This window comes from Triticum dicoccoides, chromosome 5B, assembly GCF_002162155.2.
Source record: "Triticum dicoccoides isolate Atlit2015 ecotype Zavitan chromosome 5B, WEW_v2.0, whole genome shotgun sequence".
In the NCBI taxonomy this organism is placed as follows: domain Eukaryota; kingdom Viridiplantae; phylum Streptophyta; class Magnoliopsida; order Poales; family Poaceae; genus Triticum; species Triticum dicoccoides.
Window position 1 is genome coordinate 279,964,468 of NC_041389.1, and position 22,910 is coordinate 279,987,377.

Below are 22,910 nucleotides of genomic sequence, written 5' to 3' on the forward strand. Positions count from 1 at the left end.
GGGAGAGAATAGAAGAGAGGCCCGTAGCAGTTTCGGAGACCGAAACGTCCGACGAATGTACGGACAACGGTACCGCTATATGTTTAACGGTTGGGCTATTAAACGGACTCCAAATGCGACGAAATTTGGCAGACAGTCTACCTACACTATAAATAAGACCGCACGCCAATTTTCACCCCATTCTGAGAACATTTTTACGCCACTTATTAAATAATATTTTGGAGGTGCCGCGGGCGCGTGCGAGTGTGAATGAGCTCGGAACAGACAACGGAGAGAACTGGTAGACCCGGGCGGATGCAAGTCTTGAAAAACATGCAAATGAAATGCACATGATGACATGGTAAAGTGCAACACGCAAGCGAATGACATGGCAACGGCGGCAAATAACTGGAAGACATCTGGCACATCGGTCCCGGGCGTTACAGATATGTAGGCATAGGCCTTTGATCATGTTGTTGTCTACAACTTTGGGAAGCATCCTAGTGAGGACATCAACAACTATGTTGAATAGCTGGGGCAGAGGACCACCCTGCCTCAAGCCCTTATCATTAAGAACTCACTCTCTACATTGTTCAGTTTGACACATACAAAACCACTATGAGTGGTTTCCAAACCAAGTCCAACCATCTTTTATTGAATCCTCTAAGCTGAAGAGATTTGTGCAAACAAAAATCCACCTTATCAAAAGATTTGCTTTTCATAATCAAGGGTAAGCACTACTCATTTATCCTCATATTTAACCAGGGAGTGAATGACTTCATGTATTGTGACCACACTCAAGAATATATCTGCCTTTTATGAAGGTAGACTGGTTGTTAGATATGAAACTATTTAAGAATATGGATCTATTGGTCAGAACTTCAGTAAAAATCTTCAAGACACAAATTTTATCTATACCTACTATTAAAGGGAGGTGATATTCTTGATTTCGTCCTATTTTGTTTGGTCCCGCTTTAATTAATTTCATGTATGTGATTTGGTTTCGTTACTTGCCACCCGTGTTGACCCAACGGAGGAAGCCCACCTGGTGGCGCACTGTGGTTAGGCCCGGGGAGCTGGCAAAAAATAAAATTGCAATATTCATGTAAGCAAAAAAAAATCGATTGTCAGCGAGAATTCGTTTTCCCTGTTGCAATGCACAGCAAATTTTCGAGATAAATGTGTCACCTGACTAGAATTGATAAATTGCAAGATATTTATTTCTTCTCTCTCGTTGCAACGCCTAGACATGTTTGCTATATTACAAAAAATATGTTCAAAAATCAAGAGTTTCAACTAATTTTTATTCAAAACATTTTCATGAATTAATCAATAATAAGTGATTGTTTTAAAATCAATTTACAGAGCTAGAGATATGAGATGGTTATTTTTTTTCTCTTGTTGCAACGCACGGCCCTTTTTGCTAGTTAGAAGGCTAATAGGCCTAAATTTCTTTTTTTTTATTGACGGGAATAGGCCTAAATTTCTTCATGGTTGTTGCAGCGGGCTCCTTAAGGATATGTACAACTTTACCGTTTTGTTTCCTACACATAGTAGAGTACCACGGAGTGAAATGCCTTGACTAGTTATGGTGAGCTTGACGAGTCATTGGTGTGGTGGCTTGCATGCACAAGTCTAGCCAAGGATCCAATTTAAATCCCACACAGTAGCGCTAGGATGCAGCAGTACGTACACCTCTAGCTCGTCCTTCCTTTAAGGCGTGGTGGGGCGGGTCGGTTTCTATGATTCATGTGATGTCGTTGACAGAAAGAGAAAGCAAGCATTGCATGTAGATCGACTGGAGCTACAGAAAGTGAAAGTAAATCATCAGCGTCAGAGAGCTATAGAGTTAGACGATAGATAGCAAGTGAAAAGGAGCTCACTCCCCTTCATCATCTCCCTCCTATATATACAGAGAGAGAGAGTGAGAGATCATCAGACAGTGTGCTGCCAGAAGCCAGCTGCAGACACGAGTGAGAAAGACGATCAAGCTGTCAAAAGGAGAAGAGGTCGAGAGGAGGGAAGGTGATCGGTCGATCATGGGGAGGCCGCCGTGCTGCCACAAGGTGGGCGTGAAGAAGGGGCCGTGGACGCCGGAGGAGGACATCATCCTGGTGTCCTACATCCAGGAGAACGGCCCGGGGAACTGGCGGGCGGTGCCCATCAACACCGGCCTCATGCGCTGCAGCAAGAGCTGCCGCCTCCGCTGGACCAACTACCTCCGCCCCGGCATCCGCCGCGGCAACTTCACCACGCACGAGGAAGGCATCATCGTCCACCTCCAGTCCCTCCTTGGCAACAGGTAACCAACTAAGCCACCCTGCGATCGATCGTCCGGGTTGGTCATGGCGGCCGCCCGTGCGTGCATGGTGATATACATGATCTAATAACAACTCTTTGGGTTTGGGGGAATGTAGATGGGCCGCGATCGCGTCCTACCTGCCACAGAGGACGGACAACGACATCAAGAACTACTGGAACACGCACCTCAAGAAGAAGCTTAAGAAGCAGCAGGCCATGGGCGCCATCTTCGCGCCGCCGCCGCCGCCGCCCTCCATTTCCGCCGAGACAGCTATCAACCTCCCCGGCGCCGTCCATCTCGACAACCACCACCACCGATACCACCATGACGCGATCGCTGCCTCCAGCTCCACGGTCGACCACGGCTGCTACGCGGCGTGCAGCAACCCGGAGGTCACCCAGCAGCATACGACGATCACCATGCGCCGCTCGCCATTCGCCGACGTCGCCGCCGACTGCTCCTCGTCGTCCTACGCCTCCAGCATGGACAACATATCCAGGCTCCTCGACGGTTTCATGAAGAGCTCCCCGCCCACCGCCACCGACGTCAAACCCAACATAGCCGTGGTCAGCGACCCTTTCATGTCCTTCGACCGCATATCCGGCACCGGCACCGAGCTGGCTTTCGTCCCTGGCGTTCAGCAGCAGCAGCAGCAGCCGGTGTTAATGGGGGGCATCAGCTATGATGACGAGGCCACCAGACAGCAGCAGCAGCTCCATCATCAGTTGCCACTGTGTTCGATCGAGAAGTGGCTTCTCGATGAGGCAGCGGAGCAGGTCGCTGACCTGATGGACCTCTCCGACGGTGGCTGCTCCTCCCTGCCATTGCTGTACTAGCCAGTACTTCTGTGGTACTAGCTGGAAAAGGCAAACCAACGAACCATTGTCACTTTCCAGATACATAGTTAAATAGTTGTCGTCGAGAGCGACGCTCAAGCAATCATAAAGCTGTGGGAGACAGAAGATTTTGATCGTGCTGAGATCGTTGGAGTTCTTCACAAGATCAAAGAACTGAGTGCACAATTTGAGAGTTTTAGGCTAATTTTCGTACGAAGAGACGCTAATGAGGCGGCCCACTTATGTGCGAAGCAGGCGACAAATGTTAGGAGGAGATGCTTATGGCTTAATTGCGTTCCAGTATTCCTAACGGATACGTTGTATCATGATTGTATGCCTGATTAGTTAGCAATAAAGCTCTTTTACTAGCAAAAAAAAAAAAAGATACATAGTTAATCGTTTCTACAGTCAATTACATGCATACACATCCATATATATATAATAGAGAGGCTAAGTAATTTCTGTTAATTACATGTTCTAGCTAGCTTCTTGGAGATCGCTATGATGACACCATCAAGTTAACTAGAGAGAGGCAAAAGGAAGTTAATTATAGAGACGTTTACTAATGGTGCATATTACACTGGGATGGGATGATGAGAAGAAGGCCAAGTGGCCAGAAGGAACAAGACAGTAACAGGAATTCAATAACGGCCGCGACGTGATGTATGATCTGATCTGCAAGCATGATGCGACTAAGGGTTGTCATGTCTGTTCTTGAATGTAGTTTTTTGTGGGGAAATGTTTTTTCGTTTCTGGGTTATAGTGCAAGCAAGCTGAAGTGTTCCAGCTTAGCTTACCCGGTGTTGAATTGTACGGAGTATGAATATAAGTTAGTGAACCCTTCTGCTTTTGTCTTGATTCTAGTTGATTGATTCTGCAACGACTTGTACTTTTTCCTGATCATGTACGGTGTGACATGAATGCTACCCAAACTTGTTAGTGGAAAAAAAGCTAGAGAGAGGGGATATGTCCCTGTCGGCAACGGCAGATGGTCCCTGATCACATTCACTGCAAAAGAAAAAAAAAAGATGATCACATTCACTGCAAAAAAAAAAAACAACTCGCAGATTATAACAAAAAAACAATACTCCCTCCGTCCAACAATATAAGATGTTTTTACAAGCTATGTTAGCTTGCAAAAAGGTCTTATATTATGGACGGAGGGGGTAATACATAGCCTTTTTAGCCCGGATTTTTGGGGAAAAGATGAACCATTTCTCAATGCATGGTTAGTTATTTAACTATCTGCTTCCAAAAGAAAACTGAACGAATTTAAAAGCTATTCACCGAGAAAGTACCTTTCAGGAAAGATACAGATAGATTTTGCACAAGAATTAACAATGATTGCTCCTGGCTGGTCATCAACATCGCTTGAAATGCTCTGTTAGCTTGTAGCACATCAGGTAAAGCAACAGGCAGTACGGCAGAGAATGGGCATGTATATCCAGGAAAGAGATGATCAATTACATGATTAAGACATGGTCTGTGGGGTGTCCCTGGATCTCCGTTATGCGTCCCTTCCGTGTCATGTTACTCGCTATGGATCAATAAAAGCCGTCGCTACTTTGGCCACTAGTTTCTATCTTACATGTTGTGAAATGACTTTTCAACACAAGTTTCTGCAAATGATTATTAAATATCTAATCCAAATATCTGTGGTCAGATTTTCAAAAGTTCGATTTCATTTATGTCTAGAACAACTTCTTCAAAAAAAATGGAGGGAGTAAAATGCACTGAAAATAAAAATGTAAGTGTCACACCTGCATTTGGATGCAGTCTTAGATCAGAGGGTGAACTTTTTTGGGCAACAGGCGCTTTTATTAAACGCAAAATGTATCCAAAAAACGATCAGAGAGTGAAATGGCCTAGCTGAGTGATGAATTTTGCTTGTTAAAAGCCTAGCTAGACTGCGTAACCTCAACTAGTCAACTGCAACACCCTCACCTGACCCAGCTAGCTGGTCCAGGCATCCAGCTATATCTTTAAGATCAGCTCAGACTGGACCAGTATCGTACTATCAGCAGGACCAAGCAAGACTTTTCCTGGCCCAAGCAGGGATGCAAAAACCGGCGAAAACCAGTGGGTATACCGGTTTCCCCTGTTTAGGGACATTTTTAATGATTGGGCAGTATGCTGTTCAGTAATTGTGAGAAAATATAAAACAGGGAGAAAGGGGTGAACAAATGGTTATGGACGCTCTTATTTTGGTAAAGGCTGTTTAGATTAGACATATTTCTCTAGAGTTTTGGTAATTAGGAGCTGTTCGCCGAACAGGCCCTTAGTACAGATTTAAGCTACATGCTGAATCTCGAGAAAGTATAACCTACATCCAATCACCTCCTCGGAGGTTACAACAGAAGGGAGATTCGAAGTTTTACGACCAGTCAAACACCATGACAAGAACAGCTCCTGAGGTGGAGTTCTTGGGCAGTTGAGCCAATGGTAGTCAAACTCCATGACAAGCACAGCTCCTAACATGGAGTTCTCGAGCAGTTGAGCTACTGGTAGTGAAACTCCATGACAAGCACAGCTCCTAACATGGAGTTCTTGAGCAGCTCAGCCAATGGCGGGAGCGTTAATCTCATGTTTTTGCCAAGAAAAGAAGCATCATCACTGTCATCATCAGCCATGTCAATTTAGACAGTGCACACTGCAGTGATTTTCAGCAACGACTGACTCGGGTATACACCTCTCAATCTCGACGTAGCCATCGCTCCATTACAGGAAAGGTGGCCCGGGCAGTGCACGCACGTGTAACTCAAGCGTGCCGGTGCCCAATGGAGTGTGCCAGGGCAACCAACAGAGCAGGTGGCAATTAATTAGGAAAGAATGGAAGATCTGTTTGTGTTACCTCGGTGGAGTACATGGACGACCTTGTGCAAATAGGCCAAAGCGTCTTACCCATCGTGGGAGCGCTGCTGCGTGTTATATAGGCCAGGGGCGCACCTCCCTGGATAGCGCATACAGCAGTTTAGATTACAATCTTGGGAAGAAAGAAAGAGGTAGAGATAAGGATTCTAGTTAAGATAAACCTCCTTCCTAACTACCTAACACATGTGCGCAAGTAATGTAATCCTCCTGCTACGCTACAACTTGTGTTTAACACCCTCCCTTAATCACAACTTTATTAAGTTGAGATTATGCTTGAAGTCTTCAAAGCTTCGTGTGGGAAGAGGCTTTGTGAATCCATCTGATGTCTGGTCCTTGGAATGCACAAAACGTATGTCAAGTTTCTTCTGAGCCACTCGTTCTCTGACAAAGTGAAAATCTATCTTAATGTGTTTAGTTCTGGCATGAAAAACTGGATTGGCAGATAGATATGTAGCACCCAGATTATCACACCATAAACATGGAACTTGAGTACTTCTTACACCAAGTTCCTTCAAAAGTGATTGCACCCATATGATCTCAGCTGTTGCATTTGCCAATGCTTCGTATTCTGCCTCAGTACTGGATCTAGAAACAGTTGACTGCTTTCTTGCACTCCATGAAATTAAATGGGCCATTTGCATTTCTGTCCCTAACTCGAACCACCTACTCAGATTTGCCCCTAATTTCAAAGTCTGCTCAAAAATGCCCCTCTGCCGTTAGGTGACCTTATAGAAATGCCCTTCCGTGCCGTTTCCGTTAGGTCAAAGGCCTTTGACCGTCTACGAGACGTTTCTTGGACATTTTGCCCCTGCCTCCATGTGTCACTTACATGTGGGACCCACTTAGGAAAAAATAAAAATAAAAACACTTTTTCTCACGCCCTCTCTCTCTCACTTACATATGGGCCCAGAAAAGGAAAAATAAAAACCTCTCTCTCACATCTCTCTCTAACTTACATGTGGGGCCTAGCAAAAAATAAACAAAAGAAAAAAGCTATCGCTCTGTCTCCCGACCTCGCGGTCTCTCTCATCTCCGGCGAACTACATCCGACAGCCGGCGGACCGGTCATCGCGCCGCCACTGGAGCTGTCTCGCCATGCTCCTCCACCAGCTCACCGCGCCCGGTCGGCAGCTTGCCGCGCTCCCCTGCCCTCTCCCTCGTCTCCAGTGAACTACATCTGACGGCCGGCGGATCGGTCCTCGCACCGCCACTGGAGCTGGCTCGCCGCGCTCCTCCACCAGCTCACCGCGCTCGGTCACCAGCTCACCGCGCCCGGTGCGATTAATTGGATTGAACTGCCCAATAATGACGGATCCTTCATCGTCTTCCCCAGCTCCGGTGTCACGCCGCCGCCGCTCGATCTCCTCCACCAGTGAGCATTGCAGCCTTACCTTGGGTTCTTGAGTTTCGAAATCTCCTCCTGAACATCCTCCGCCTGCTCCCGATTATCCTCTCTCCCCTAGCAGCTCTGCCGGCGAGCACCTCCCGTCGTCACCGCTCAAGCTCGCAACTTCCCATCCTCCCCGGCACCCCACATTCGCTGGCCACCTTAGGCCACTGAAGCTTCTCTCTCGCACCCTCACAAGCCCGATCTTGAAGCCAATCGACTGCTCCGGCGGCCTCCCGTACATCACCGTCGTGTCTTCGTGCGCGGCCGCCGGCGTGTTTTAGTTAGCCTAATCCCAGATTATCCTAAACTATTATTAGTTCTAATTACACTCATTTCACAAAAGCTGACTAGTGGGTCCGGCCCTCAAATAAATCAGTAAGTAATGTTTCAGAAATAATAGAACAATGCCTGACCCATATCAAGTTTTATTTTTCATTTTATTAGTTGGGCCCATATGTAAGTGAGAGAGAGGGGGGGTGAGAGAAAGTGTTTTTATTTTTATTTTTTCCTAAGTGTGTCCCACATGTAAGTGACACATGGAGGCAGGGGCAAAATGTCCAAGAAACGTCTCGTAGACGGTCAAAGGCCTTTGACCTAACGGAAACGGCACGGAAGGGCATTTCTATAAGGACATCTAATGGCGGAGGGGCATTTTTGAGCAGGCTTTTGAATTAGGGGCAAATGTGAGTAGTGGGTTCGAGTTAAGGACACAGATGTAAAAGACCCAAATTAAATTGGGACCAAAAAATACTACAAAGCCACCAGTGGACCATCTGTCATCCAGACAGCCTGCCCAATCAGAATCTGAAAAAGCACTCAAAAGTGTAGATGATGACTTACTGAAATTCAGCCCAATATTGAGAGTATTCTTGATATATCGAACTATACGCTTTGCAGCAGTCCAGTGAACTGTGGTAGGTGCATGAAGAAACTGACAGACCTTATTAACAGCAAAGGAGATATCAGGCCGTGTAAGTGTCAAATATTGAAGCGCACCTACCAGACTCATGTATCTTGTGCTGTCATCTTGGCCCAAAGGCTGCCCTTCTGTAAGGGATAATTTTTCTGAGCTTGATAGTGGAGTAGGTGAGGGTTTACACCCTTGCAAACCAGCCTTTTTTACCAGATATGTTGCATACTTTTCCTGAGAGAGATGAAGACCATTATCATGTTTCTTCACTTCTATCCCTAGGAAATAATGTAAGTCTCCAAGGTCCTTGAGAGCAAATTCTGCACTTAGATCTTTCAACAAGCATGTGATAGCCTCATTAGATGAACTTGTGACAATAATATCATCAACATAGATGAGAACAAATATATGAGTGTTGCACTTGTTGTAAATGAACAAAGAGGTATCAGACTTTGAAGGTATGAAACCAAGTGCTTGCATTTTGTGACTCAACCGTGAGTACCATGCTCGAGGAGCCTGCTTCAATCCATATAAGGCTTTGTCAAGTTTACATACATGAGAAGGTGCATTCTTGTTTTCAAACCCAGGAGGTTGTTTCATGTACACTTCCTCTTCCAGAACACCATGCAAAAACGCGTTCTGAACATCTAGCTGTCTAAGGCTCCATCCCCTGGAAACAACAACGGATAACACAAGACGGATAGTGGCAGCTTTTACAACTGGACTAAAAGTATCCTCATAGTCTATGCCATATCGTTGTTTAAAACCTTTTGCTACAAGTCTTACTTTGTAACGATCAATAGGGCCATCAGATTTTCTCTTAATCCTAAAAACCCACTTGCAGTCAATAAGGTTTTTACCTTTCCGTGGAGGAACCAAGTGCCATGTGTTGTTCCTCTTTAAGGCCATGTATTCTTCTTTCATTGCTTGTTTCCAATTTTCATCACCAAGAGCTTCGTCAAGTGAATATGGTTCACCTGGTTCACCTGTGGAGCAGATCATACCAAATTTTGACATGCGTTTGTAATTTACTGGATGTATTACCCCCTGTTGGAGACGAGTGCGTCGTGACGTAGTTGGCTCCGGCACAGAAGATCCCGTGGGTGCTGCAGATGCTGATCCCGGAGCGGATTCTGTGGGATCCACAGCAGCCGCACCAGAAGCAGAGGCCGGATCCTCTGTGCGCGGAGGCGAGGCAGCGTCAGGGGGCGAAGACACACGCGCCACAGAAGATCCCGCTGGACAAGGCTCGTCCCGCAGCAATGATGGCGCTGGTCCCCCGCGTGCACCAGGTGTGGGGCCCGTTGGGCCCGAGCCAGTTGGCCGACGCAGATCCCGCCGCTTGTAGCAGACGGGCTGAGGCGGAAAGCGACCGCCCGTGGGCCCTAGCGAGTGTGGGCCGACGCCTCCAGCCGCGGGCTGCCGCGTGGCGCAGGCGGGGCCACCTGCTGGCGCGCGGTCGGACGCAGGGGGAGAAGCGGAGGGCTCGGGCGCGGAATCTGAGGGAGATCCGCCTGACCGAGCTGTAGGCGGCGATCCCGGAGCGGATCCTGCTGGCAGGTCTGCCGCGCCTGCAGGCTCCGATCCCGAGGGAGATTTGCTCCCCAAATCCTGGCACATGAAATATGGCCCTGTTGGGCGATTTTCTTCATTATTTTCGACTCCGTTTTCTTCAACGTAGCTTCCTGTATCACACAACTCATGCAACGTGGTGAGAGGGTTAGTCACAGTAGTATCATCAGAATTATACTCCCCATTGGCAAAGCCGGTTAGATTTGGAGGCAAAAGAAGAATTTCTTTCCGAAGTAAAGCACCGGCGTTTGGGTGTAAATCAGCAAAGGGAAACTTGGTTTCATCGAATACAACATCACGGGATATGTAAACTCGACCAGTAGAGACATCTAGACATTTGGCCCCTTTGTGTTGAGAGCTATATCCGAGAAAAACACACTGTTTTGAGCGAAACATGAGCTTGCGAGAATTGTAGGGTCGAAGATTAGGCCAACAGGCACACCCAAAAACACGAAGTGATGTGTAGTCGGGTTTGACATGAAGAAGTCGCTCGGTGGGCGTGTCATTGTTGATAACTCGACTAGGAAGCATGTTGATAATGTGAACTGCCGTGAGAAAAGCTTCGTCCCAAAATTTGAGGGGCATAGAAGCGCCGGCAAGAAGAGCTAGACCAACCTCAACTATGTGCCTATGTTTGCGTTCGGCCGATCCATTTTGTTGGTGAACGTGAGGGCATGACACATGATGGGATATGCCGAGGGTTTGAAAGAAGGAGTTGAGCTTCTCATACTCCCCCCCCCCCCAGTCGGATTGGACAGCGATGATTTTGCTGTCAAACTTGCATTCTACAAGTGCCTGAAAATTTTTGAACACTTGAAAAACATCGGATCTTTTCTTGAGAAGGTAAATCCAAGAAAATTTGCTATAGTTATCAATGAAGCTAACATAGTATGTGTGTCGACCAACCGAGGTGGGAGCAGGACCCCAAACATCAGAGAATATTAATTGCAATGGTTGAGTGGAAACACTAGTAGATATAGGGTAAGGTAATTGATGACATTTTGCTCTTTGGCAAGAATCACAAATAGTTTCAAGATTCCGCTCACCAACAAACGGGAGCTTATTTTTTCTAAGCAAACGTTCAACTAAAGAAAAAGATGCATGTCCTAAATGATCGTGCCATCGTGTGGACGAAAGCTTGATAGCACCACAAGCTTGTTTATTTGATCTTCTAAACTCCGAAATCAACGGGTAAAGCCCTCGAATACATCTACCTCGATAGAGAACTTTCTTCGTGGCCTGATCCTTGATCAAAAAGAAGAAAGGATGGAATTCAATGAATACATGATTATCAATGGTAATGCGATGAACGAAGAGAAGATTTTTGTTGGCACTAGGGACATGCAAAAAATTTCTAAGGTGAATCTTGCGAGAAGGGGTATGTATAACCGAATGACCTATGTGATTTATCCTCATACCTGCACCACTTGCCGTGTGAATTTGGTCTTTGTCATGATATTTTTCACGAAGAGTCACCTTCTCAAGTTCTCCCGTGAGGTGGTTGGTAGCACCACTGTCAAGATACCAATTGGTATCAACACCATATGACCCGTCAGCGGCAGCAGCTACCTTGTCATCTTCATCAGAGGAGGCATCGTCTTCATCAAAACGATACCAACAGTCCTTGGCCGTGTGGCCCGCATGATCTGCCCGAGCCACCACCGCTGCCACCCCCGCCGCGACGGCCCCTGTTGTTGGCGAAGTTGGGACGTCCGCCGCGAGAGGAGTTGCTGGAGCTGCCACCACCTTGCTTGCCCTTGTGTCGGGGAGGACCGCGAGAGCGTGAGGAGTACCCGCCGCACCCGCGAGTGGCGGCGTTGGCCGAAGACTTGAAGCCACCGCCGGTGTTGTGAAACTGTGCCACACGCTGATCGAAGTTGCTCAGCATGGAGTACAACTCGTCGATGGAGACCGGCGTGACACGGGCGTCGAGGGCGGAGACGAGAGGTTGGTAGTCCATGTCCAGCCCATGCAGCAGGTAGGAGATGAGCTCATCGTCCTGGATGGGCTTGCCAGCCGCGGCGAGTTCATCCGCAAGGCCACGCATATGAGCGTAGTATGCAGCAACCGATTGGGTGCCCTTCTGTGCAGTGATCAAGGTAGTACGAATATTGTTTACACGGCTCAAAGATTGAGAGGAAAACATGCCTGCAAGCGCCACCCAGAGGGCGTGCGCGGTGGTGACCGTGGTCACCGCGATCAGCACTTCCTTGGAGAGGTTGTTGAGGAGGTAGCCGAGCACTTGTTGATCTTCCCTCACCCAGATGGGATGGAGAGGATTGGGCGTCGACGACTCCTTGCCGTCCTTGTCCTTGGTGACGAGGAGGCGGGTGGGTTCCGGCATCGTTCCGTCGACGTAGCCGAAGAGCCCAGCTCCCCTTAGCTGCGGCATAACCTGAGTTCGCCACAGGACGTAGTTCGTCCGGGAGAGCTTCTCCGTGACCTGACCGAGATTGCTTGGGGTGGCGCTGGAGGAAGACATGGCTTGGGACTATGGAGCAGCTAGGGTTTGGAAGAGGAGGCTCTGTATACCATGTGCAAATAGGCGAAAGCGTCTTACCCATCGTGGGAGCGCTGCTGCGTGTTATATAGGCCAGGGGCGCACCTCCCTGGATAGCGCATACAACAGTTTAGATTACAATCTTGGGAAGAAAGAAAGAGGTAGAGATAAGGATTCTAGTTAAGATAAACCTCCTTCCTAACTACCTAACACATGTGCGCAAGTAATGTAATCCTCCTGCTACGCTACAACTTGTGTTTAACAGACCTCTTCCAACGAGTCATTGACCATCGGCAGAAACTTGTTGCAACAACACGGCACAACACAGTAACCACAAGAGTGTCGACGACCTCTTCCAACGAATCATGTTTGTCCTGCACACATACCTAGCAACAGTAGGGAAAATGGTGCTCAGTTCTCAAACTGGAAGTAAAACAGCTCCAAAAAGGAGAAGGAAGAATTTCTGAAGAACTTGGTCGTGTGCAGATAAATCTGAGCAGTCACCACTCATCCACCAATATACTGCTTTTTATTCTGTCATTCCAAAAACACTGAAGTCTTTGTTGAGAGCCATACCTTTTAATGCCCCAGAAACTCACTCTGCAGTCTGTACCTACACCGTCAATTGACAGACATTAGTCGCCATCTTTGGTCTATCAACATAAAGGCCTGGACTGGGAGTTGAACCCTGTTTATCCCCAACTGGACCATAACAGATAGCCTCAGGAGGAAGGATACAAGGCCCTTGAAAGTGATTCGTACAATTGTGAAGGATAAAGTCACCATCAAGTATTCAATTGGCTCTTTACTAGATAGGTGATATAACAAGAAGATCCAAAGACCCAAACATTGTTGTGCATGGACCTTTGACTTGAAAAGAACTGCAGGCAACTTAACAAAACTTTCCAGTCCAGTTCGGTAAAACCTATCTTTAATTTAATTTACACTACTGAAAGCTTGCATGAGGTGACTACACTCATTTTGTGTTTTTTCCCACTAATTCCAGTTTATTTTGTCAAGGACAAGTTATGCTTTTAATAAGGTGAAAAATCAATACTATACATGCATAGCTATTCAAGAAATTACAACCATCTGGCCCCTAATTACACAAGAAACTACTATGTCTACAAGGCCATGAGGTGAGATCCAAATATCCCTATCAGTGTAATAATCACCAATTAGAGTAGTTGCTACATGGTGGGCCTGGTATTGCCTCAATTTAGGGAAATCTATACGGAGGGAACATTGCACATACACCTGACACTTGATGACTTAATTAGACTAATACCTGTAGAGAATAAAATTATAAAAAAATCAACCATTACAAATCCTTCATTCTGCAAGACCAGATTAGTTTGACCTAGTGGCATCATCATTTGAATGCTTAAAACAGTTCCAAACTAATTAACCTATGATTAAAGGTGAAATGGCTTGGAGAACTGGAAAAAATATCCTGTTATTCAAAAAAAAACTCTGGCTCCAACTAAACTTGTGCAAAAAACAAATATTTTTCTTTGAAATGGATGCAGACGAGGGTGCCAAAAGGGGGGCAAGATCAAGCAAATGGACCAACTAAGACGAATCATGCCAAACAAGACTACTCTAAAACAAAATACAGATGCAGTTGCTGATACAAATGAAAAGAGCATGGGATACAGATGACAAGAGAACAGCCTGCAGTGTTTTAGGTCGAAAGGTTGTCTCAACAAGGACACCCTTGGGTAGTGCTTTAACTTGCTCATATCTTAGTTCACATGAAAGTACTAGTCTTCCACATAATCATCACAAAGAGTTACCTCCCAACTACTAACCAAAGCAGCACTGAAAGGACCACCTCAGCCATCCAATTCTTTTGCTTTGCAGCGAGACCATCACAGATAAACTGCCTCCAGTTAAATCTTTAATAGTCATGTTAATAGCACCTTCTGTTATGACTTATGAGAACGTATAGATGCCCTTCGTTTCAGTAAATGTAATCAAGCTCAACGTACATCCATGAAGTGCAAAGGGCTCCACATACCAGTGCATTTAGATAATTCACCTACCCGATGGAACTAGCAAATCTCAAAATTACAGTAAGCAACCCTTGTATCTGGAGTTGCAGGATCTTGAGTGTACAAGAAACGACAAAAGTGGAAAATATATGCAAGTAGAAGATAACCATAAAGATCCTTTAAAAGGGAGATAGATACAAATGGAATCTGCAACCGCTATGATAGGCATGTATGTATTTCAAGACTACTAACCAAACTAATGAATATGCAGAAGAACATATGGCATACTTGCTTCTTAGTAGTTACTAGTTAGGATCAGCATTTAGCTCAAAAAGGCATTACAATTTGCAGAAAAATTGCAGCTTTCTGTTAACCTACTAATAATGCATTTACTTCAGTCATTACATGTTCATTGTAAAAAAATCATCTACATATTGTTCTCAGGATGCTTCTATTTTAGAAATGTAATTAGGTAACTCAGCAACAATATGTTTAAACAACAAATTAAAATAAAATAATATCACCCTCGTAATCTTATTCTATTTGTCACGTCATAGGCGCATCCACGTCTATTGTAGACAATTTTGTAACCACCTACTAAATGCAGATTTTCCCCACCAGCACGCTATCAATAGCCTTGATATGGTGTTTAAGAGGCTATGAAACATGCCACATTGCCTGCTATCTGTTCCAGCTAACGTGTCAAGGCCCTATGTCATAGCAAAGAACTAGACTTAGATATTGATCCACTTGCCACAAATTAGCGCATAAAATTCAAGCTAAAAAAAGTAGCACTGTCAGCCTGTTAGAAACATTAATATCAATTCATCATTGCAGACCCATCAGTTGATTGTACATTTCAAGAAATAAGAAGTCTGGAATGTGTGGCTATCATCTGCCAGTTATGTGGAGTCTCAGAAGCTGTCACGAAGCGGTAGTAACATCAGTTCCCACTTCCCAGACTTCTCTATGAGATTAAGGATAAGAAAGTCAATATTCCTTCGATTTACAAGAATTGTAGTCAGTGCATGCAAACCAAAACTGGTTATTTTCCACGCCCTTCTCTCAAAAAAGCACACCTTGCTTGTCTGGAAACCATCAGCACATTAACCTTTCAAGAACTGAACAAGCAATCTCAGAATTACATCGACTTGAATTGAAATTAGCTTTAAATGATAGTGTGCCTAGGGGTTGAACAGATGTTAAGATCATTTTTGCATCTCACAGTGAAAACAGGGGAAACTGTAACCAAAAAATTAGTAACTCGAGAATTGTTTTTCACCAACATAAGCAAAATTAGTGTCATCAATGTCCTAACTGATTGGTTTAATTATTGATTGATTCATTTATCAAGAAAGATGGAGTTGACTTCTGTTGTAGACTACCAGCCAATGGGCAACTCCATTAAGACTTCTGATGTATGATTTTAAGTTAACAACCATTGCACTCTGAAAGCCAAGAGGAAGTTGTTTTATGCTCAGCCTAGTTGTGCTTTAAAGTTAACCATCAATTTGTACTTCTATACGTCTGGAAATCAAGGTAAATACTTGATGAGGTTTCCCTCCAGAAAAAGGTAAGGAGGTACTGTTGTCTGTTGCAGTATGGGCTAACCTTGCAATGCCAGCACGATCATGACTTATTTGCAGCATTATGTAACCCGTCAATCAAATTTAAAAGGGTAGCATCACACTAATAACTATTCCAGTTGCAAGGAATTGGGATGGGTCCACCAGTTGATTGCAATTCCATAAAGCTGATAAAAGTATCAAATTGCACAATGAATTATGCGGTTCAGTGATTGAGAACGACCAGCTTAACCTGAAGAAGCCCAGCATGTCAAACAACACAAAAAACCATAGGCAGCTTGCAACATGTGGATATATTTTGTCGAAACAGACTTTTCTGATTGATGCAAACTAAGTAGCACAGACAGTACAAAGTTCCCTTCAAGATGTGGTCTAAGACTGCTTACCGTTTCCAATCAGATGGACACCATCTGATATACTGATAGCAACCCAGGGTAACAGTGCACAGTACATCATTTGATGTCTTTGTCAGTCAAGACTTCAACTCTCCATATGTGGCATGTGTACCCATCAAACTTAGCTAAGCGGTTGGCAACATCCATCAACCTTCGTCAAGACTCTGTTTTGCACCTAGAACAGGAAAATGTGGAGAGAAAATTCTTGGAGGGGGCATTTTTGTGCCAAGAAAACTGTAAATAGAAGTCTAAAATTCACCTAACAATATACTGCCCTGTAAAATTTATGATACCGTTGTGTACAGATGATTGGGAAGAAATGTGCAGTGATTGATTTGAGAAGGACTGTGCAGCGATGGTTTGGATGAAATATTTCGCTTCTAACAAACCAAGACGGAGCAGCTGTGTGGAAAGAAGACAAACTAACATTAAACTATGGGAGATAGAGAAACGTGGGCCTGTTTATCAGGTTTCCTGCAATCCCGCTCAATGAATTGGCCCACGAGTGATACAATCTTCCGCGGCCCACCATGACTGCATTCTACAACATGCCAACGGTATCCTCAAGGAATTCTATCTCATTAAACTATGGTGGGGACTGTATGTAGAACTGCCAAAGTGTAAAGTAGCAGAACCTACCTGCACAAGGAATGTAGTACAAATGATTCCTTAGGAAAAATCCTATAGGATTCAATCCTACAAATAAAACAACCAATATAGGAAAAAGACCTAACGATTCTAATCCTCCAAAAATCCTATGCAATTCCTTTGAATCAAAGGAGCCCCGGGGAGGTGTCCCTAAACGGCCACTATGATCTGGACAAGAAAAGGTGGGACAGGAACAGAGGAATAGCAGTGACTAGTCCTGATGATCTACCACAAACAAATGTCAAGCATAGACCTACAGAATGTTAGCATGGGTTGGATCTGTGCACGGACAGTGTCCTTATACTAACTTGATAGATGAAAGATTACTGACAAACAACCATGTGTTGACATCTCGGCACTCATCAAAGATCTATGAGTTTGTCTGGTTCAAGATACAACCATGATTTTCTGACAACACACTAAGGATTTCTATCAACAGTATATGAGCACATGAATTAATCAAATCACTGTAACAATATTACAAATCAGCCAACAGGGCCTCTTAAGTCACACAAATTGCAAGTTAGATGTCTTGTAAAGTACCCTATGACACTTGTTCTTTCAGAGTTCAGACTAAATACATGTTCAGAACATTTGGGCAGAAAAATGCAGTTCATCCATAGCCCTGTGAACGACATGATAAATTGGCCCTCTGTAACAGAAGTCCTGTTCAAAATTGCTTGCTCTCATTGTAAGAATGGTATTAAACTTTGTAAGAATGATCTCAAGTAGCTAAGCTAAAAATTGTTTACAAACATCAATTCTGTCAGGTAAACAATGGCAACATAGAGTAGAGTAACGTGAGTTATTTGCACACTAAAAACTTGAAACAACTTTATTGATACAGACACGAATACAACATTATCCTAGAATAAAAGCTGCATGCTTATGCAAGTACAGATACAAACATCCATTCTATCAGGTAGAGAAACCAGTAAGCAAGTGTACCTTGCCCATTGTAGGTCAGAATCAGGTTGGCATCTGAATCTGATATCCTTTGCTAATGGGGCAGTTGGAGAGTGGAACAGACTCTCCTCTATCACTAAAAACATGATTGCCAAGCAACGCAGTTGTTGCGAATTACAATGTTTGTCAGGCTGCTATCTGTAATTTGGTGAAAATATCAGGTGGACAACATGGCATGATCCTCAACCGGTCAACCTCCTTTATTTAGAGAGAGCAAGCCTCAGGTATCCCGCCTTGGGAATGAAAGAATCATCAGCATGGGGCAAGCACATGGCATCAAAGCTTCTCTGTTAACCTAATCATGAAAGAACTGACAGCAACAACATCAAGAACAATCCATGATGACTCAAACATGTCATGGAAATAATCGGCACCGATCTCCTCTGCCGCTGACCTAAATGCGTTACCGAACGCGTTCCCCTGAACTGCCCCGAGCCTTGGCTTCCCACATACACCAATGACCAACACCTTCTCAGGCTCCCTTGCTAAGCAAGCACAGATTAGTGGCTTCATCCTTGCACCCCTCTCCTTCAGTGCATCCATCAGGAAGAAACAGAACTTAGTAAGCGCCTGCGGGTGGCAAAGCTTAGCAGTGTCCACTGGATCATCAAGCTTGACCCACCGGAACTTCTTCGCACTCCTGATGAATCCACTCTTAGTGATGGCTGAGCTTCCCTGCCTCAGTATCGCCATCTGTATCTCAATTGCAGATTGCATTCCTTTTCGCAGCTGATCCACATTGCTCAGCGACAATGCAGAGTAAGCAACCCAAAACTGCTCAGCAGCACAACACTCCTTTGAGTCCTTGGACTCGGCATTCAGGGATTCAAGCAAAGCTGTGACACCATACACAACATCCGCAGCAGACACCTTGGACCTGTAACCGTGCACCCTCAGGAAGCTCCGGTAGTAGAACTCAGTGAGCCCATACTCAGGCAGGAACCGATCAAACTCATCGCGCATCTTGCGCTTGACCTCCATGCTCATGTACTGGAACCTCTTCTGACAGTCGGCGAGCGGGAACCCCATCCTCGCCAGGAGCAGCTTCAGCTTCTTCAGCCCGTTGTCGCTCCAGGTCTTGAGCTTGGTGGCGACATATGAGGAGCAGAGCATGGAGTCGAACAAACTCCACTCCCGCAGCAGCATCAGCCTTGGCTCGTCCTCATAGGCGATGCGGGAGGCCTCCGGCGCCCGGATCTTGGTTCCATCCTTTAGCGTGACCACCGACCCGAGGCCGGACGGGTCGAGGTTGCCGGATCCGTTGATGTGCTGCTCGAGCTCCATGACGGCGGCCTGGTAGCGCTCGTTGGTGATGCGCTCGTGGACGAACTGGTCGGTGAGGGAGACGCAGGCGAGCCAGAGGAGCTCGTTGGTGTTCCTGCGGAGCGTGTGGGCGAGCTCGTACATGAGGCACCCCGACGGCTTCCCGTGGAAGGTGCCGAGGCGGTAGTACTCCCTCCGCAGCTTGCCGAACAGCCTCTCCGGGTCGCCGTCCGCCTCCCCATCGTCCGAGAGCCGGCGCCTCTTCCTTCTCCCTCCCTCGGCGTCAGAATCGGAGTCAGAGGCGTCAGAGTCCTCGTCCTCCTCCGAGACACGGAGGTGCTCGTCGGCGTCCCCGTCGGCGGTGAGGTCGGAGGCGTTGGCGAGGGAGGAAACGTCGAAATCATAGGAGAGATCGGCGGTGTGCTCGTCGTCGGTGGTGAAGAGCACGACGACGCGGTCGTTGGCCGCAGCGAGGTTGTGGAGGTGGACGGGGCGATGGGAATCGACGACGAACGCGGTGGAGGCGGGGGGCAGGATGCCGCGGAGGTCGCGGTGCGCGCCCCAGTTGATGAGGAGCAAGCAGAGCGGCTGGGACGCGGAGAAGGAGGCGAGGAGGGTGGCGGCGGCGGCGGCGGAGGCGACGGGGTAGATGGAGAAGCGGATGGAGTCGGCGGAGAGGACGTGGGCGAGCGCCTTGAGCGCGCAGAGGGAGTCGGCGTCGGCCGCGGAAGGGAGGATCAGCAGCGGGGAGGAGGCGGCCGCCGCGGCCGCGGCGGCGGCGGCGCGGAGGCGGGCGTAGAAGGAGTCGGCGCGGAGCTCCCGCACCATTGGCGCATCAACGAGGGGGATCGAGATCGAGAATTTTCGGTGGAGGTGGGAGGAGAGGAATGCTCGAGATCTGGGAATGGAGTTTGGATTGGGGGCGCTTTGTGGGAGCGGCGAGCGCGGGAGGATTTCGGAATTTTGGTTTTGGGAGGGAACGGCTCGCGTCTTTCGGTTTTCGAACTCCAAATTTTCGGCTTTTGGGGATAGGAATCCCGTTCCGCCTCGTCACTGGAGTCGAGTCGCTTGTGCCGCCCCGATGCTTCATTGGATGACACGCGGGACCACATTCCGGTGGGGCCCGCTTGTCATTGGGGGGAGGACATTCCGGTGGGTTGTTCAGTGATGCGTAATCGTCACTACTACTGGTAGATAGCTGGGCTGGTTCTGACCTAGTAATCGCGAGGCCGCATGGGCTCAGGTCCAGCTCTGTTCGAGAGACTTTTATGGGCTCAGGTCCAGCGTATGATTGTGAGACCGCATATACCCCCTATTAAGATCTCAAAAAACCCTCAAAAAAATATTAAGATCTCAAAAAAAAATATATGCCCCCTATAAAAAAGATTGTGAGACCCCCCGAGTAGGACCATGCGGCCGAATTTTCAAAGGGCCATGCTACGTTTCTGTGTAAGATCCACCGCCTAGGAAGCCGTTTGATTTATTGATGGAGTTGTCAGTATCGTTCCTCCTTTTTGCTGCAACAAGACTCTTGATGCATGTATTTCTGCAATAAAATCTTTGTTGCAAAACTTTCTCCTTTATAATTTTCTGCAACAAAATCCATGTTAGATTATTATTTTGATTTTCTGCAACAAGACTCTTGTTGCAAAAATTGCAATAGCATCTTCACCGCATCTAATTTTCTGCAATAATATATGTGTTGCAAAAATTGCAACAGCATCTCCGGCCGCTCACGCACTAGCGCGGTCGTCGTTCGTTGCCGCTATTCTGCAACAACACCACTATTGTAGAGATAAGATGAGAGGCGGGCGTGGTCCAGTAGGCCACGCGTTGAGTGAAGGAGGCGGACGCCCCGCGCTAGATCTGCCGACTGGTCAGAATCATTTCCCATTTTCAAACCCGCGAAATTTTTCGCGAATTTCATGAACTTTTTTAGAATTACAAAGTTTTTTTCCAAATCTTTTGTGAACGAATTTACAAATTCGTAAACTTTTTTTTGTGAACTTTTACCAAATTATGAACTTTTCCAAGTCTTGAAATTTTCTCATTTGCATTTTTTCCCCAAATTTTATGATTTTTTCCCAAAATTGTTGAACTTTTTAAAAAATTGCATGGACTTTTTTCAAAAAATAGAACTTTAAAAAAATTGTGAACCTTTTTCCATGGATGTCACGAGTTACTTGTGGTCTAGCCTTTTAGGGCATCTCCATCACTGACCATAAAATCTGCTCCAACATCCGTCCACGGATAGGGGTGCGGTCCACAAAAACGGATGCGGAGCTGGCCATCCAATGATATCATATATATGTCCGTCAGTAAAGGGCAATTTAAAATTCAAATAAAGTCCAATTTTTCTTTTACTTGCCTACACATAGCTTTGGTTTTATATGACTTTGCTATCTGTCTGCTGGCATGTTTTTTGTGTGCGTGCGTTGATGTTGGCAGTGTGCATTCTAGCTATGCAGAGACCGGGTGTTGCTCTTTGAGCCAATAAATCCACCCTTTTGTCAAAAAAAATATGTGCGCCGGATCACATGCCCGAGCACAACCAAAAAGCAGCAAGTATGCTTAGTTTTTACACGCCCAGTCACAAAATAATACCAGTCTGCCAATCTGAGCCTCCACACTCAAGGTGTCGCCGCCGCCGCGTAGACAACCTCCTCCTCCTTGTCTGCCGCATCCTCCTCATCTTTCCGCCGCTGCAATATCTTGTAGCGGACGGCTTGCACGATCATTCTTGCGCCATCATCCAAAGACTCAAAATTCAAGGACAACAACTTGGCGTCCTCCGAATTGGTTGCGATCTTCACCTTCTTTTCTTCGAGCATCGTCTTCTTCTCCTCGAGCATGGTGTTCTTCTCCTTGATCATGGCCCTCTTCCATTCGAGTGCTAGCTGTTGGGGAACGTAGTAATTTCAAAATTTTCCTACGCACACGCAAGATCATGGTGATGGCATAGCAACGAGAGGGGAGAGTGTTGTCCACGTACTCTTGTAGACCGTAAGCGGAAGCGTTATGACAACGCGGTTGATGTAGTCGTACGTCTTCACGATCCGACCGATCCAAGTACCGAATGTACGGCACCTCCGAGTTCAGCACACGTTCAGCTCGATGACGATCCCCGGACTCCGATCCAGCAGGGTGTCGGGGATGAGTTCTGTCAGCACGACGGCATGGTGACGATGATGATGTTCTACCGACGCAGGGCTTCGCCTAAGCACCACAACGATATGACCGAGGTGGAATATGGTGGAGGGGGGCACCGCACACGGCTAAGGAACGATCACGAAGATCAACTTGTGTGTCATGGGGTGCCCCCCTGCCCCTGTATATAAAGGAGCAAGGGGAGGAGGGCCGGCCAAGGAGGAGGAGGCGCGCCCAAGGGGGGCAATCCTACTCCAAGTAGGATTCCCCCCTCTTTCAAGTCCTACTAGGAGAAGGGAAGGAAGGGGAGGAGAAGGAGAATGAAGGAGAGGGAGGAGAAGAAGGAAAGGGGGGCCGGCCCCCTAGTCCAATTCGGTTTGGGCTAGGGGGGCCGCGCGCCCTACCTCCTCTCTTCCACCACTTGGCCCATGAGGCTCATTGCTTCTTCCTCGTATTCCCGTAACTCCCCGGTACCCCCGAAAATACCCGAATCACTCGGAACCTTTCCGAAGTCCGAATATAGTCGTCCAATATATCGATCTTTACATCTC

General features: G+C 46.6%; 2 protein-coding genes across 2 annotated transcripts; one reads left to right on the forward strand and one right to left on the reverse strand.

Annotated features, from left to right (window-relative positions):
• The first annotated feature begins 1,920 nt into the window (after positions 1-1,920).
• On the forward strand, positions 1,921-3,212 carry LOC119305407 (transcription factor MYB60-like). Its single transcript, XM_037581927.1, has 2 exons — positions 1,921-2,281; positions 2,397-3,212. The coding sequence occupies exons 1-2, from the start codon at positions 2,019-2,021 to the stop codon at positions 3,115-3,117; spliced, it is 984 nt and encodes a 327-aa protein (XP_037437824.1). The 5' UTR covers positions 1,921-2,018; the 3' UTR covers positions 3,118-3,212.
• Positions 3,213-16,680: 13,468 nt separating this feature from the next.
• On the reverse strand, positions 16,681-20,190 carry LOC119308414 (cell division control protein 45 homolog). Its single transcript, XM_037584545.1, has 2 exons — positions 17,932-20,190; positions 16,681-16,974 (listed from the first exon to the last, which is right to left on the reverse strand). The coding sequence occupies exon 1, from the start codon at positions 20,038-20,040 to the stop codon at positions 18,226-18,228; it is 1,815 nt and encodes a 604-aa protein (XP_037440442.1). The 5' UTR covers positions 20,041-20,190; the 3' UTR covers positions 16,681-16,974; positions 17,932-18,225.
• Positions 20,191-22,910: the final 2,720 nt, after the last annotated feature.

Coding starts and splice junctions, on each gene's coding strand:
- LOC119305407 (XM_037581927.1), top strand. CDS start 2,019: ATGGGGAGGCCGCCGTGCTGCCACAAGGTGGGCGTGAAGAAGGGGCCG. Junction 2,282..2,396: donor CAGTCCCTCCTTGGCAACAG/GTAACCAACTAA, acceptor GGGGGAATGTAG/ATGGGCCGCGATCGCGTCCT.
- LOC119308414 (XM_037584545.1), bottom strand. CDS start 20,040: ATGGTGCGGGAGCTCCGCGCCGACTCCTTCTACGCCCGCCTCCGCGCC.